Source organism: Nanorana parkeri, unplaced genomic scaffold (genome assembly GCF_000935625.1).
Source record: "Nanorana parkeri isolate BGI_ZX_2015 unplaced genomic scaffold, ASM93562v1 scaffold300, whole genome shotgun sequence".
Classification (NCBI taxonomy): Eukaryota; Metazoa; Chordata; class Amphibia; order Anura; family Dicroglossidae; genus Nanorana; species Nanorana parkeri.
In genome coordinates this window covers 347,985-362,329 of record NW_017306568.1, presented here as the reverse complement: position 1 = coordinate 362,329, position 14,345 = coordinate 347,985, and the positions used below count along the sequence as shown (strand labels likewise).

Below are 14,345 nucleotides of genomic sequence, written 5' to 3'. Positions count from 1 at the left end.
AGACATAGAAATACAAAACAGAAAAAATATATTATAATATATATATACATACACACACATTAATGTTACACAGCTTCCCTGCCAATCAGCATTGAGCTGGCCAAACAGCATGGAGCGGGCTTCCCCAGCCAACTTCCTGATTGGCCCGGGAAGCTCGCTCCATGCTCCCGGAAGTACTGGTATCGGCAAGTACGGAAAGATAAATATCGGTACTCGATACCAGAAAAAAACAGTATCGGTGCATCCCTAATCATTATTTTAAATAATATATTCCATGCACTCTTAGGCCTGGTTCACACCTGGGCGTTTTACAGCGCGTTCCTACGCTCTGTAAAACGCTCCAACATGTGAAAACCAATGATTGCCTATGGGCATGGTTCCCACCTGGGCGTTTTTACAGCACGTAGGAACGCGCTGCAAAACGCCCTACGCCCAAAGAAGTACAGGAGCTTCTTTGGGGCGTATTTGCCGCTCGTATCCATTGGGACACAGTCAGGTAGCCCTCGGAAACGCATGTTTGTCGCGCGTTTTATTCTACCGCAAATCGCGGTAAAAACAGGTGGCACGAAACGTGCGACAAACGCGCATATTCGATACGCCTAGGTGTGAACCCAGCCTTAATGTACATATGACATGTTTAAAGTGTCCAGCCAAAACTTTTTTTTTTTTTTTGGATAAACTGGGGAAGAATTACAACCCCTATTTGTTTTTGTTTTTTGTTTGTTTTTTTGCTATCCACTTTTTCACATAGAGAGATTTCCACTTTCTTCCTGTCCTGCTGTCAACGTTTTACCAGACAGGAAGTGAGGCTGTATCCATCTTGAAGATTTCCCCTCACTTTTTCTTATGAAACTGTGAAAGAAAATCTTTTGATCGGAGCCCCAGATGGCAAATAAGACTCATCAGGGGCTATAATCCTTCTCCATTCTGTCCTAAAGTAGCAAAAACATTTTTTGGTTGGCATAAACTTTAATTATGATGGTAGCTAAACCATATTTAAATGAAAAATTCAAATTTTGCACTTTGAAATTTCTAACTTCAAAAGCATAATATTTAACTTAAAAAGCCCATGTGTGGGAGCTTTAGCACAGACTCCTCCTAGAAGTGACCATGGATGTTGCAATTTTTTTGTCTTTTAAGCTTTCTGTCTAATTTTATTTTTTCCAATCTTGCACAAATTTATTTTCACATTTCCTACAATTGAAGAAAAGTTTTGATACTCAATCTAAACGGTTGCATTGAAAAGACCTCTTTTGATTCCCATACCTCTACTGATCGATTGGTCATTTAAAACTGGGAACATCTTGAATTTGTGAATGGCAGATTGATAGGATTGAACATTGCCAACACAATTGCAGACTTTCCCACCTGATTAGGTTTTGGCGTATTAATGGGGCAGGATGGGAAATTCGTTCATGCAATGACATAATTTGGATGTATATGTGGTTTGTGCCCCCCTCCCCCATAATGTGGAAGTTAAGCAATGGGGGTGGGGAGTTTGAGAAACTGAAAGCTTAAAAAAACGTACTACAGTCCTGCAACATATGATCCATGTGGGAATTCGGACCAGAGGAAATGAAATAATTGAATTGTCCTCTTGTCGTCCACTGGCCGGCCTGGAAAGAAAAATTGACTGAATGCACATTAGTGACGTGTAATGCTAATTGGTATTGAATGGAGCACATGGAGAGAGTACTCTGCCCTTTCAAGTTAATTCGGCTCTGGCATCCTATAGCATGAACTCACCAAGACTTCTGAGGGTTCGATGGAACCGCCTTAGGTTTGTGAGAGCCGCCCCTGTGGAGAAGATCGGCTGTTGAGAGCTTTTGCACCCCCTTTTACATTTATTCCATCAGGGATTTGTAAAATTGTGTTTTATGTTGCTTCTTTTCTCTTATTTATCTTTTCTTTTTTATTTTTTTACATTTTCTCTTGTTTTTTTATTCTTTCCTCTGATTCGGGATATTTTAAGAATCAGAAATATCATTTTTTATTTTTGAGTGACACCCAAACCACCCATAGGCATACTTATCTCTTCTCGGTATTACAGTTGGTTTTGTTTTAACGTGGTGGCCGAATTTCATTGAGGATTGTTGGGCTAGCTGCTTGTGCAATGTAATGCATGTGGACTGGACCCATTGAATGTGCATTTTGGGGGATGTCCCGTTCATTTTTTATGGATCACCAGCGCGCGTTGGTGCGGTAAACCATGCACCTGATTCTTCAGCGTACCACAAAGTGTATTTCTTTGGTACGTTGGCCAAAATGGATCTGGTATGTTTTTGGTCCCATTGAATTTTAAGGGCCCAAGGCAAATTAATCGAGTACCTTAAAATGTACACGGTATAAATTGGCCCTTCTAGCCTAGACAGGCCAATTAGCAGTCCACATCTAATATTTAGGTGGTCTTGGCTCTTCATGCTTTTTTGTTTTATGCAAATCCGCGGGGGGTTATTCACACCAGACTGCATATTCGGACATTATATTTTATTACAGGTATTTATATAGCGCCACAATTTATGCATCACTTTTACATACTACACATTCACATCAGTCCCTGCCCTCAAGGAGCCTACAATCTAAGGTCCCTATCTCACATACTATGGCCAATGTAGACAGGAGCCAATTAACCTTCCAGCATGTCTTTGGTGTGTGGGAGGAAACCAGAGTACTCGGAGGAAGCCCACACAATAGAGAACATACAAAAAAAAGAAGGGTTATACCCCCCCCCCCCACACCTATTCTTCTGCTCTTCACTTTCTTGAAGAGCAACAGCCTCTTCACATTTACTGCATGCTGTGGTTCCGCTTGCCACCATCTAAATGGCTACATGATAAGTTCATGATTTTGTGGTCAGAAGGAGCCACAGAGCATGGCAGGGGACTCAGGCAGCCAACACCCCAGGAATGTGAAGGTTCTTAAGGTGGTCATAGCTCTTGAACAGGGCAAATAACTGTTTTACCATAAGCAGGACCGGTGAAGACAAACTCTTCTCTTTTGCGTTGAAGGAAGAGATTGGAGGGGATTCCCTTTTATTTTCCTGGAGTGTGCATCTCATGGTACAAACAGGCCACCGTCTCTCTTTTAGTATATCTGATTAGCATTGCAAAGGAAAGTGGTACAAATGTTTGAGGAGCAGTCATATATGCCTTTTTTAGCATGAGCCATGCTAATACATCAACAGAAATAAGCATGAAGGGGGGAAGTATCAGCCATATGTGATCTAAATATAGTATATGTTGTTTATATGCACTCCCAGAACACACCTGATGTATATACTTGAGCTGTGTTAAAGCAGTATTTTGACATAAAAAATAAATACACAGCTACCTATCTTTTCTGCTTACATTTGCATACTGATACCATGAATTCTGGTAATGTACAGTCTTGTAACTGTATCTCTGTCTTATCTCCTAGTGGCTTTTCATGGTGTCCCATTAAAAATCAAGAAAGAACCGCACAGTCCCTCCTCTGAACTGAACACCGCCTGCAGCCAGGAACAGCCTTTCAAGTTCAGCTATGGCGAAAAGTGCCTGTACAATGTCAGGTACGTGCAGCTCCTATCATGGTACCTCGGTAGATGGTGATGGGTTTTCATAAAGTCTAAATCTGTGATTGGAGTAAAGAAAATGAGACTGGTCTGACATCACACTCAAGGGCTGAATGTTTGACTGAAAATCCAGATATCTGTTTTTGGGGTCCTTGTAGCTTTCTATAGTTCATAACTTAATGCCAGGATCACAAACTGTAATGGATTGGCATTCTTAAATAAACATTTATTATTATTATTATTATTATTATTATTATTATAATATAATGTGCAAACAAAGCAAAGTTCAATGTGCCTGGACATTTGCCAAACCTAGTGGGAAATACCCAAACCATGAACCTATGGAAAACGAATCTTGGAATTTGTTTTTCAAGGACAATTTGCAAGCATTTAATAAATTTTTTTATTTTTTTTAAAGGCATGGATAGTGGGCACTGCCATTGGGGATTTTTGCCAATGCAAAAAAGTACGGCCACTAAATGACAGTTTTCAGCTCTCGCTTCTATCTATTTGTAAAAAAGACCCTTACCCAAATATGGTCATGATGACCTTTTATTAGGTCAGTGACCTCATCAGCGATCCCTGGCCTATTTGTTGATATTCGGCAGCTGGCCACAGATATGTAGTGGCAGGTCATTGGGTGTCGCTCATTGTGATTTTGATGGCGAATCCTCTTCGCTGAACAACTTGATTTGGTGTTGGATTTTGGCTTTGTTATATACATTTGTTTTTTGAGGTGTGGAATCTAGTATTTACCATTTCATATTATTTTGTTTTTACTATTTAATTTTTGGGGTACCCTTAACTCCTCCAATGTAGGAGGGAAGGCTGGATATATGGGGGTCCCCTTATTTTAAAAGGGTCTTCAACATTCAGAAAAGTTCCCCCCACAGACCTCCACATCCACGGAGTCAGCGATGTGCGTACGAGACACTTGTCCCATCAACATTTGGCGAGTACCATGCTAGGGTGGGTCCCCCACCCTTAGCAAGGTACCTTGTCCCCATATTGATCCGGACATGTACCTCGTCCCCGCATCCCTGATTTATCAGACTCTGGAAGCCTACTTTAGAGTAAGGGGGCACCCATATAACCAGCCTTCCCCCTTACATGAATGAGTAAACATAACATAGTACCCCTTGTTGCTCATTCACATAAAAAAAAAAGAAATTTAAAAACATCCACACCTTAGAAATAGTTTTAAAAAAATAAATAAACAAACAAACAATGGTCCCCCTGGTAAACTCAACATCAATCATGATGTCCAGCACTGCATATCCAGCGCCAATCATGATTAGGGATCATCTCCTTTACCTCCATATCTCTCTCCAATACATCACGCACTCCACCAGGACTTCCATGACTTTGTTTGCTCTTTTCAGACTGTCGCTGCTTAAATTGGAAAACATAGTGTTGTGCGAGGTTGAACCCAGTGATGTTTTCTATGCAAGCTCAGCATATGAATCCACTATTTCCATCTAAAGAGATTAAGACACCTTTCTAATTTACTAGCCTTAAACTTGCCAGTTTTATAATTTATTGGGCTCTTTGAGGGCCTCTTGACTTTTCGTTCCTTTAGATGAAAAATAATGCTTTTCAGCAGAGTGTTTTCAAAAAGCTTTTTAACCTTTGCTTTCTTGACTGTAATGCATTTTTGCATAGTATGGTCGAGACAGGCTTTTAAAGTGATTTACACCATGTTGCACGTCCGCGTGACAACGCATTGTAGGTAAGTCACACAGGAGACTGGGTGACTTATCATTTCTGTGTAGTTTTGCTTTGTACAAGGTGAGGCCTTCCAGCCATAAACTTCATCCAGATGCTGTAGTAGTAGAATTATGGTGGAGACTTTTTTTGGGTGTAATCACCTGTCAGATGCCTTTTTTTCTCACATGGCAAGGTTTCCCTCCTGTGAACGGAAGGACTAAAAGTCACAGCGGCAGGGGGACTCCTAGATCTCAGTGGAGACCAGGTCCGCACATGTAGCCAAGCATTTGCTTCCTCCAGTCTGCAGGAGTCTGCATTTATTGTGGGTGCATTCATTTTCTTTTCAAAAGGTGGACTATGCTTTTTAAATATTTTAAGTAATGTATGTAAAGGCAAAACCGTTTTTCTTCTTTTAGAGTAGGGAAGGGTTAAACCGCCTATCAAGTCACCTTGGCTTGCATGGCTTCCAGTTTGAAAGCAGCCAGTTCAACACAGACTACTCAGGCATGGTCCACTGTTGTCACCATCAGGATACCCACCCTGATAAATGCCATGCAGCCATTGCTAAAGGGCATGTAGACAGGAAGTGGTTGCAGGCGATCAGCAGCATTGGGATGCAACAATAGATTGAGGTGTTAAAAAAAAAAAAATCTCTCTCTCCTTTCTTTCTCTCTCAACTGTAAGGATTTACAAGGCTTTATATTTAAATAGCCTGGTGTGTTTCTATTTTATTATTGTAGTGCCTATGATCAGAAACCACAAGTTGGAATGAGGCCCTCTAACCCGCCAACTCCTTCCAGCACACCAGTGTCTCCATTACACCATGCGTCACCCAACTCAGCTCAGAACCCAAAACCAGACCGTCTCTTCCCCCCGCACCTTCCTCCATCTCAGCCCCTCCCAGACTCCAACTACACCATGGATCACAGGTGAGATCCCTATCCTCCATCCTATGAGTCCTATAAGAACTGTGGGAAGTTAAATGGTATTTATTCATTCAGCAGAACTTAATGGTGGTGGGGCAAAGGGATTTGGGTCCAAATAAGGCACCGTTAGCCATGACTGGCAGCTAAAGTTAATTGAGGTATAGGGGGATTGATCATACTTCTTAACAAAAAGAACTTTTGAGATGTTAAACTAGCTGCTGGTGTTTTTCATGTGTGCTTTTTATCATTGTAGTCCTACAGAAACATGGAAATTCTGGTGCATTTGTTTTTGTTTTGCATTGCAAATGTTCTCTAGTGCAGAGTGAAATGTTACTAGCTTTTTAGCAAAGGGTTTTAAATCACCTTGCTTGGAAATGCAACTTATGTCAGTGTCATTGTCGCCTCTAAAATAACACCTTATGGGTACAGATTTGTTGCTAAGCTTTATTTCCGTAGATAAGTTTGTTTGTTTTTAAGGCCAAGATATTTCGTGGATTATGCTGAACCTCCTCTCTATTAACCGCATCATGTATCTCAGAAATACAACCATACTTTTAAAGGGTTTGTCCACCCAAAACTGATGGATACTAGAGAGTTAAGCCAAGTTACAGTTTCTCTTACTCTTGGGATCCCTGTGCAGAGTTCCTGGGTCTGCACACCTGCTGTGCCCATAATCAGTGGCTCCCACCATCCCTACACTGAAGTACTGGGTCTGTACCCCTGCTGTGCCCATTATGAGGAGTTCACACCATTCCTATTGGATGTTTTTTAATTATTTTATGATAAAGAAAATGTAACAGGAGCAGCTGGGACACACAAAGGTGGGTCAGGGACACTCAAAACTCACAGGTGGTCAGAAACCAGAAACTATGGCAGCTACATCTCACCCCTTAAGACCCTGATATATACGAGGGGTAACTTGGCCTACCAGATTCCATTTGCAGATGAAATAACCATTTTGGCTGGACTTACCCTTTAATTTTTATTGATGTTATAAAAACATTTTTGTTTTGATAGTCCAAATTGTTCTTGTAAAAAAAAATATTGGAAACCTTTTAAAACTAGCTTGACTTTTTAAAAAAAACTTTAAACTTTTTTTTATTTCATAGTTATTTTCTGGTCTTTTTTTTATGACTAATCAGGTTTCGCAGACAGCTCTCCGAACCATGCAATTCTTTTCCGCCGCTCCCTGCGCTGCCGCAAGACGGCAGGCCCATTTACCAACGCCAGATGTCGGAGCCAAGTATCCAGTTCCCCCCTCAAGGATTTAAACAAGAATTTCACGACCCGGTGTATGAACACAGCACTATGGTGGGGAACGCTCCCAGCCAGACCTTTCCTCCTCCTCTCATGATTAAGCAGGAGCCAAGAGATTTCGCTTATGACTCAGGTAGGTACTACCCACTGGGGGAGAAGATGAATCTATAAAGATATAGAATTCCTTGTTACGTTTTTGTTTTTTTGGTGTGTTCCTATAACTGTTTTTGATATTGATAGTGCTTTTTTGACTGGTGTTTAGTGGTAGCTCTTCGCTGTAGGGTGGTATTAAGTGTCTAGTTTGGTGTCTGTTGAAATGCCGTGCCCTGTTCACTTTTTGTTATCCAATCCAATGGAAAATATCCTGAGGTTACATGGCATGGTGCTTAATTTGCTGTTTTTGAGTAAATTAGTGTGTTTGGTTAATGGGTGTCTTGTCAGATATAGTGTTGGATACCCTGGTGTTTAATCGTATTAGGTGTACAGTTTCTTTGTGTCTGACACACTCAGCTTGACCCCCTAGCAGAGTCGTCCCTGTCTTTTTTGCTACCTGAGGTGTTGGCGGGGGGAGCATGGTGTCCTACCAAGCTTCTGGCAATCAGTGACGTCACCGGTTGACAAGAGCTTGGTGGGGCTCTGTGGCAGGCATCCTAGGAAGCTCCTGGAAACCAGTGACATCAGTGATTACCAGGAGCTTGGCGGGATGACGCCAAGAGCATCTCGGGTTGCTAAGAGCTGGGTGGAGAGATGTGTATGGCACTTACACATCTCCCCACCCAGCACTTGGCAACCTGGGGCGCTCTGGCCGGAAAGGGGGCTGCCTCCTGAGGCAACAGCCTCATGCTGTTGCATTACAGGGATGGCCCTGCCCCTAGTGTCTGGCATTTGCTGTGGTGCTTGGTGTAATTCAGTAGGCCCAGTTGCCTGGTGTCAAGTCATGTACAGTATGTAATTATCTAGTGCACTGGCATGTAGTGACCTATCCGTGGCATCTGATAATATCCTTGGACTCATTTCTTAATATCTTGATATTATGCCTCACCCTGGTAATATTCTAAGACTTATTCTTTGTTTTTTATCCATTTTAAATTTCACCTGTGCCCAGACTATGGACATTGGACAATATACATGTTCCCAACCACCAATAAAAGAGCTTTAAAACAAGCCCCACCTCATCTCTCTGGCTGCTTTTAATGTGCAGTTGTTCATTCTCAAAGATCACAGCAAAGGCTCTAAATTTGGGTTACTTACAGCTTAGACACACCTGCTGTGTCTTTACATTAGAGGGCGGGTAGACTGTCCAGATCTGCTCTTATAGAAAAAAAAGCTGAGCTTTCGTTGCCTGTGTTGTGAACTTTGAAGATTAATTTATCCACAATACAGATAGATACAAAGGTGAATGAGAGCTTTTTATAAAATGCTTGTGCTGCTTGTTCGGAATCCGTAAATACTATAGTGTACGTGATTTGGGCACAGAGATTTTGGGTTCGCTTTGAGGAGGGATTTATGAAGCCGATTTAGGGAGCTATTCTTAAAGTTTGCTTTTCTGTAAGCCACATTCTTAATAAATGACTTAATACTCATATAGGCTTACAGTGCCACCATTAGAAATCATGATGCCCCATGCAGCCCACCTGACAGGGCCCCGTTACCCTTCTACCTATACACTTATGAGGATCAGCAGAGAGTGGACGTTTGAAGCCTCTGACTGAACTCTCCTTTTTGCACTGACTACAACAGAAAGAGATTTACCGGCAGCATTTAATTCCGAGAATGGATATGCTGGGGTTTGAATTCCTCATCAGATCCCGAGCTTTCCCTCCTCACCTATCTTTCAGTAGCCCTATGTGCACCTGACCTGTCATCACTAGGGGGGAAACAGGACTGTCGCACAGCCCACATCTACATAGTGACGCATCCTGCTTCTAAACCAGATATGGGCCTTATACGGGAGTATGCCTATACCCCGCTATCGGCTGCCTGGTAGATGTATTGAGGAAGCAGTGCAGGAGCAGAATGCAGTTACCCAGAGCATTCAGAAACAACTTTACTATGCTCTGACAATCCGATTCCTATAGGTTGTTCTGGGTTTTGGAGTTGGCACTGTAGACAAACCAAGACTCTTTCCCTAGAATGGGAAGTAACTGGATGGTCTTCTTTTTTGCAAGTGCAGCCAGTGTATTTGCCTGTAACTTTGTTTCAGTTGACAAATATCAGCTTCCTTGTAAGCTGATTTGGAGGGAGAGGCGGTGCATGCTAGATGAACAGGCAGGTGGCAGGATAGCAACAGAGAGGCAACAGGACTGTATGGTCTGAAGTGCTTTTGTTTTCTCCCGCTTATGCTGTGCAGCATAAGTGATTATCGGAGTGATGTGCACTACTTTACAGACCATCTGATGAGAAAAACAAATACCGGTATGTTTGATTAGAGTTGAGTTTTAAAGTAAAAATGTGAAACGCTGAGGTTGCCCACTTTAATTTGAAACACTCTGTGCCAACTGGCTTGATGTAATGGCTTTTGCCCCTTTTGTACTTCATAGTTTATAGACGGCTTTAGTAATGTGCAGTCGTCCTTCTCTTGGCCCTGTGATCTCACTCTGCAACTAGCGTAGCCCTCTTAAGCTGGCCATACACTGCTCGAATGTTGGCCTTTTCCTGGGAATTAGCTAAAATTGTATTAGTTGTTGGCCAAACGGTGACTGCATCCAATAGCCAGGAGAGGAGGTTCCCCCCATTCACTGTGTTTTCACGTTGTCACTGATTCCCAGGGCCTGAGCGGGATGCACTAGCTGGTGTCCTGCCCAGCTTCTGGCAACCAGTGACATCAGTAAGCTGGGCTGGACGCCATTCTCCAGTAGAGACACCCCACCCCCGGAAACTGTACCACATGCCATCGTCCACCCCACCCCTAAATGTGCAATGTGCATTATGAGCACCACAGCCCACTCCACCCCTACCAAACACCCTACCTCAACCCAATCTCCTCCCAGAATGTGCATCAGGAGCACGCACACACCCACCCACCCCATGCACCACCACACCCCGGCCTCAAGTGGCAAGGTTTGGAGTCACTTCACATTTCGTCCCTTTCATGTGAATTCTGCAACAGTTGGAGTGCTGTATACCCTTTGTTTGTCTCCTCTGCCATGGATAATGTTTTTAGCTTCTGCTGACTCTATTTTCTATATAAGGCCCCATCACAACATGCATTCCTTCATTTAGTTTTTGTCGGAAAGAACTGGCAAGAACAATTGAGAACTTTGTCATATATCTTCACTGTTTGTACTGGGGCTGGGGTTCAGGATGGGAGCAGAGAGTGGGGAAAGTTCGTTTTATTTGTAATAACTACAAATGGCCTAAAAAAAATTTGGAAAAAAAATGTCTTAATTAAAAACAAAAAAAAAACAACAAAGAAAATATTAAACGTTTCCAGCAGTTTGTTACAATGTTGTAGCGCGGAGAAGCAATCCCCGATCCAAGATATCCATTTCCAGGCTCCTTCTTGCCCCTGGGCTCCATACAGCAGATTATTATGTTGTGGGTTGGGTCGCCCTCAGAACAAATATGTATCATTAAGATGGAGAGTTACAGTAAGTGCTCCTGTCTAGTGATTTGATTTGAGAATTGCGCTGTCTGGATTTACTCTCGTGCATTAACAGGGGTCACGAGTACGCCGCCTGCACTCCAAACCCGTAATGGACGTCTATAGATGGCCCCTAAACCAATCAGGCCGTTTTTTTTAGCCTTGACGGATTGTTCTCAGGAGGCCGGCCTTTTGTGAACGCTGACTGACTTGTACATGAATGGGTTTTGTGTGGCTCCCAGCTTCATTCATAAAGCAGGGAGGAGGCTGGGAAAGAGGAATGTCAGTTCAATAAGCCGGAGCAGAGCAGCTCTCAGGTTTCATCAGCTGTTTTGCTTGCAGGAGGAGGAGGAGGTGGAATGACTAACACTGGGTTACAGGGCTGCTTCTCTGTGCGCTGTGTACACTTGCTTATGGAGAAATGAGAAAAACATGAAATTGTTGTGATTACCGCTTTGGAGAGTGCGAAAATGCACCTATTACCTTAGGAAGAAATGAAGAAAAACCACGCACAAGCAAGAATATATACAATATAGATAATTAGTACCAGCATACAGTCCAGGAAGTCTTGCCTCAGTGCTTCCACACAGACACAGTAATGTAGCAAAGGTTCAGTATATAGTGTCTACAACAAGGATTGCGGTACCACTGTGAAACATACCACTGAGAAAATCAAACAGATCTGATACAATGTAACTTTCACACACTGTTCTCATATGTACAATACACTGGTCAGCCATAACAATATGACCACCCGCCTAATATTGAGTAGGTCCCCCTTTTCCTGACCCGTCGAGACATGGACTCCACTAGACCTCTGAAGGTAAGCTGTGGTATCTGGCAAACCATCAATAGCAGATCCTTTAAGTCCTGTAAGTTGTGAGGTGATCGGCCTCCATGGATCGGACCTGTTTTTTCAGCACATCCCACAGATGCCCGATTGGATTGAGATCTGGAGAATTTGGAGGCCAAGTCAACACCTCAAACTCGTTGTTGTGTTCCTTAGAGCATTTTGAACCATGTTTGCACTGTGGCAGAGCACATTATCCTGCTGGAAGAGGCCACTGCCATCAGGCAATACCGTTTCCATGAAGGGGTGTACTTGGTCAGCAACAATGTTTAGGTCGGTGGCACGTGTCAAAGTAACATCCACATGAATGGCAGGACCCGAGGTGACCCAGCAGAACATTGCCCAAAGCATCACACTGCCTCCGCCGGCTTGTCTTCTTCCCATAGTGCATCCCGGTGCCATCTCTTCCCCAGGTAAGCGAGGCACACGCACCCGGCCATCCACATGATGACGTGATGTGGACTTTCTATATGCTGGACTATTGGGCCAGTCCTGAATTGATGAGCACCAGAAGGCTTTGCATCAATTTGCTGTTCACCTATTGTGAGTGTATACGAGCTTGCTCAACATTCTATTCTCAAACCATATATTTAGAGTTGCTCCCCACCTCTCTTATGGTTGTAATAGCCTCCATTCTTCTAGGAAGGCTTTCCCCAAGATGTTTGACTGTGGGAAATCGTGCCCATTCAGCCAAAAGCACATTTGTGAGGTCAGGTACTGATGTTGGATGAGAAAATCTGGCTCACAATTTACACTCCATTTGATTCCAAAGGTTTTCTGTAGGGTTCAGGTCAGGGCTTTCTGGGCACTCCCCTGTCCGCAGGGTGACAATACTGCTGCATCATTTCACTTCAGAACAAACAACCTTGTCACCCTATTAGAGAAAAGGGAAAATAGTGGATATACTGACAGAATTAACAGGTATTAAAGTTATTTTTAATTAATCCTTAATAATTGCGTATACTTTTTTGACACTGGCACAGCTGCTGTCTTTGCTGGACAGATAACTGATTTGTTACATTGTTTCCTAGAATTAAATGGACATTGGTTCATAAAAGAGCACCTGTCAATCAAGATTCACTTGTTCCTAGTTGGAGAGTTATCTCGGCTAAGCAATGCAGGGATTGTAAAAGGCTGTGAAGCAAATGTTGGTGTTGGATATTCTGGGAATTGTGCACGGGTCTGTTTTGGAGGGGGGGGGGGGGGGGGTGTTTTCAAAAGAATCTGTCACTTTTCCCCCCCAAAAAGTAAAAGTAACGGTATATGCCTCTTGGGTTCCCTATTTGAAACAATAAACAAATAATCACCAAATATTTCATTTATATCTGGTTTTTAAACTAACAACATGTTTTATAAGCAGTAATCAAGAAATAAAAAGCAACATCCTGCTGAAACAAAGAAAGCTATTTCCGCCAGTGACAGCAGTGACCCGGCACTCGAGGTTTAAGCTTGCTTTGTATGGTGTAAATGACTCCGTCTTTAAAATGGTTTCTCCTTTCCCAAAAGTGCATCTAATCCGACCAAATCACTGTTTTGTACAGACTTGTTTTTATTTTTTGACAGCGTGTACTTGCCTTCATTTTGCCCTAATTATTTTCTTGGCAGCCTCCTTCGGTACTGCTCATTCATTTCAAGTACCTCGTAATAATTGTTTTTATTCCGTATCTTTAAAACATGAAAACACGTCCTGAACAAGAGCTTGTGACTGCTAGTTTCATTTGTAGCTTTTTTATTTTGTTATTTTAGACTCGTGCTTGGTGATATTAGAAGCTGTTTGTGTTTTTTAGCTTACCTGTTGTAACCTTAGATTTCTGCTGCTGGCTGTGGCCCTAAAGATTGGTCATGGCTGCTCACTTTTTGGTAGGAGAACCCTGGTGTGCTCATCTAGGCTGCTCATGTGGGTACTACTACCATGATCTTCGTAGGTGTGAGCCTGTGTGAGTATACATATATATTCAATTGGAAACTTATTGTGTATGTTTTGGCTTGGCCTCCATCGTTAATTTGGTGTATCAAAATCTTCAATGGCCACTGTATAGATCTAACAGACCTATTGGAGCCTTTTAGGGGCTCTAGCATCTCGGAACTTCCTTTTTATGTACCTTGTGTGTCCCTTGGAAGAGTCATTGGCATGACTGCTTGAAATAATATAATATATGTATATTCCTCCTAGATCTCCTGATGTAGATATATGATCTGGTAAACATATTGAGAGGTATCCCTTATCCCACTGCAGGAATCAGTTTCAATGGAATGTAGATAATCATTGCAGTTTTAATACTTAATGGCAATACAAGCGTATTTTATTATAATATAGTTTTATTTTTTATGCCAATCTGACACCATAACTTCCATTATATAAAGAAGATATTTCCATGCAATATTATCACCCTAACGATTGGTAAAGTGGAGTTTGGTCCATCAACTTAATCTGTGCCCATAAAATGTACTTGAAAATAAAATAATAAGACA

At 42.3% G+C, this 14,345-nt stretch overlaps 1 protein-coding gene across 3 annotated transcripts in view; it reads left to right on the top strand.

Annotated features, from left to right (window-relative positions):
- ETV1 (ETS variant 1) overlaps nt 1-14,345 on the top strand; it is a 60,376-nt gene that overhangs the window by 30,174 nt on the left and 15,857 nt on the right. For 2 of the 3 annotated variants that reach the window (XM_018557727.1, XM_018557726.1), the window contains 3 exons: nt 3,418-3,547; nt 5,998-6,186; nt 7,326-7,573. In XM_018557727.1, the coding sequence (XP_018413229.1) occupies nt 3,418-3,547; nt 5,998-6,186; nt 7,326-7,573 (567 nt within the window). The remainder of the gene's footprint in view (nt 1-3,417; nt 3,548-5,997; nt 6,187-7,325; nt 7,574-14,345) is intronic. The other variant, XM_018557728.1, reaches the window with a different exon arrangement.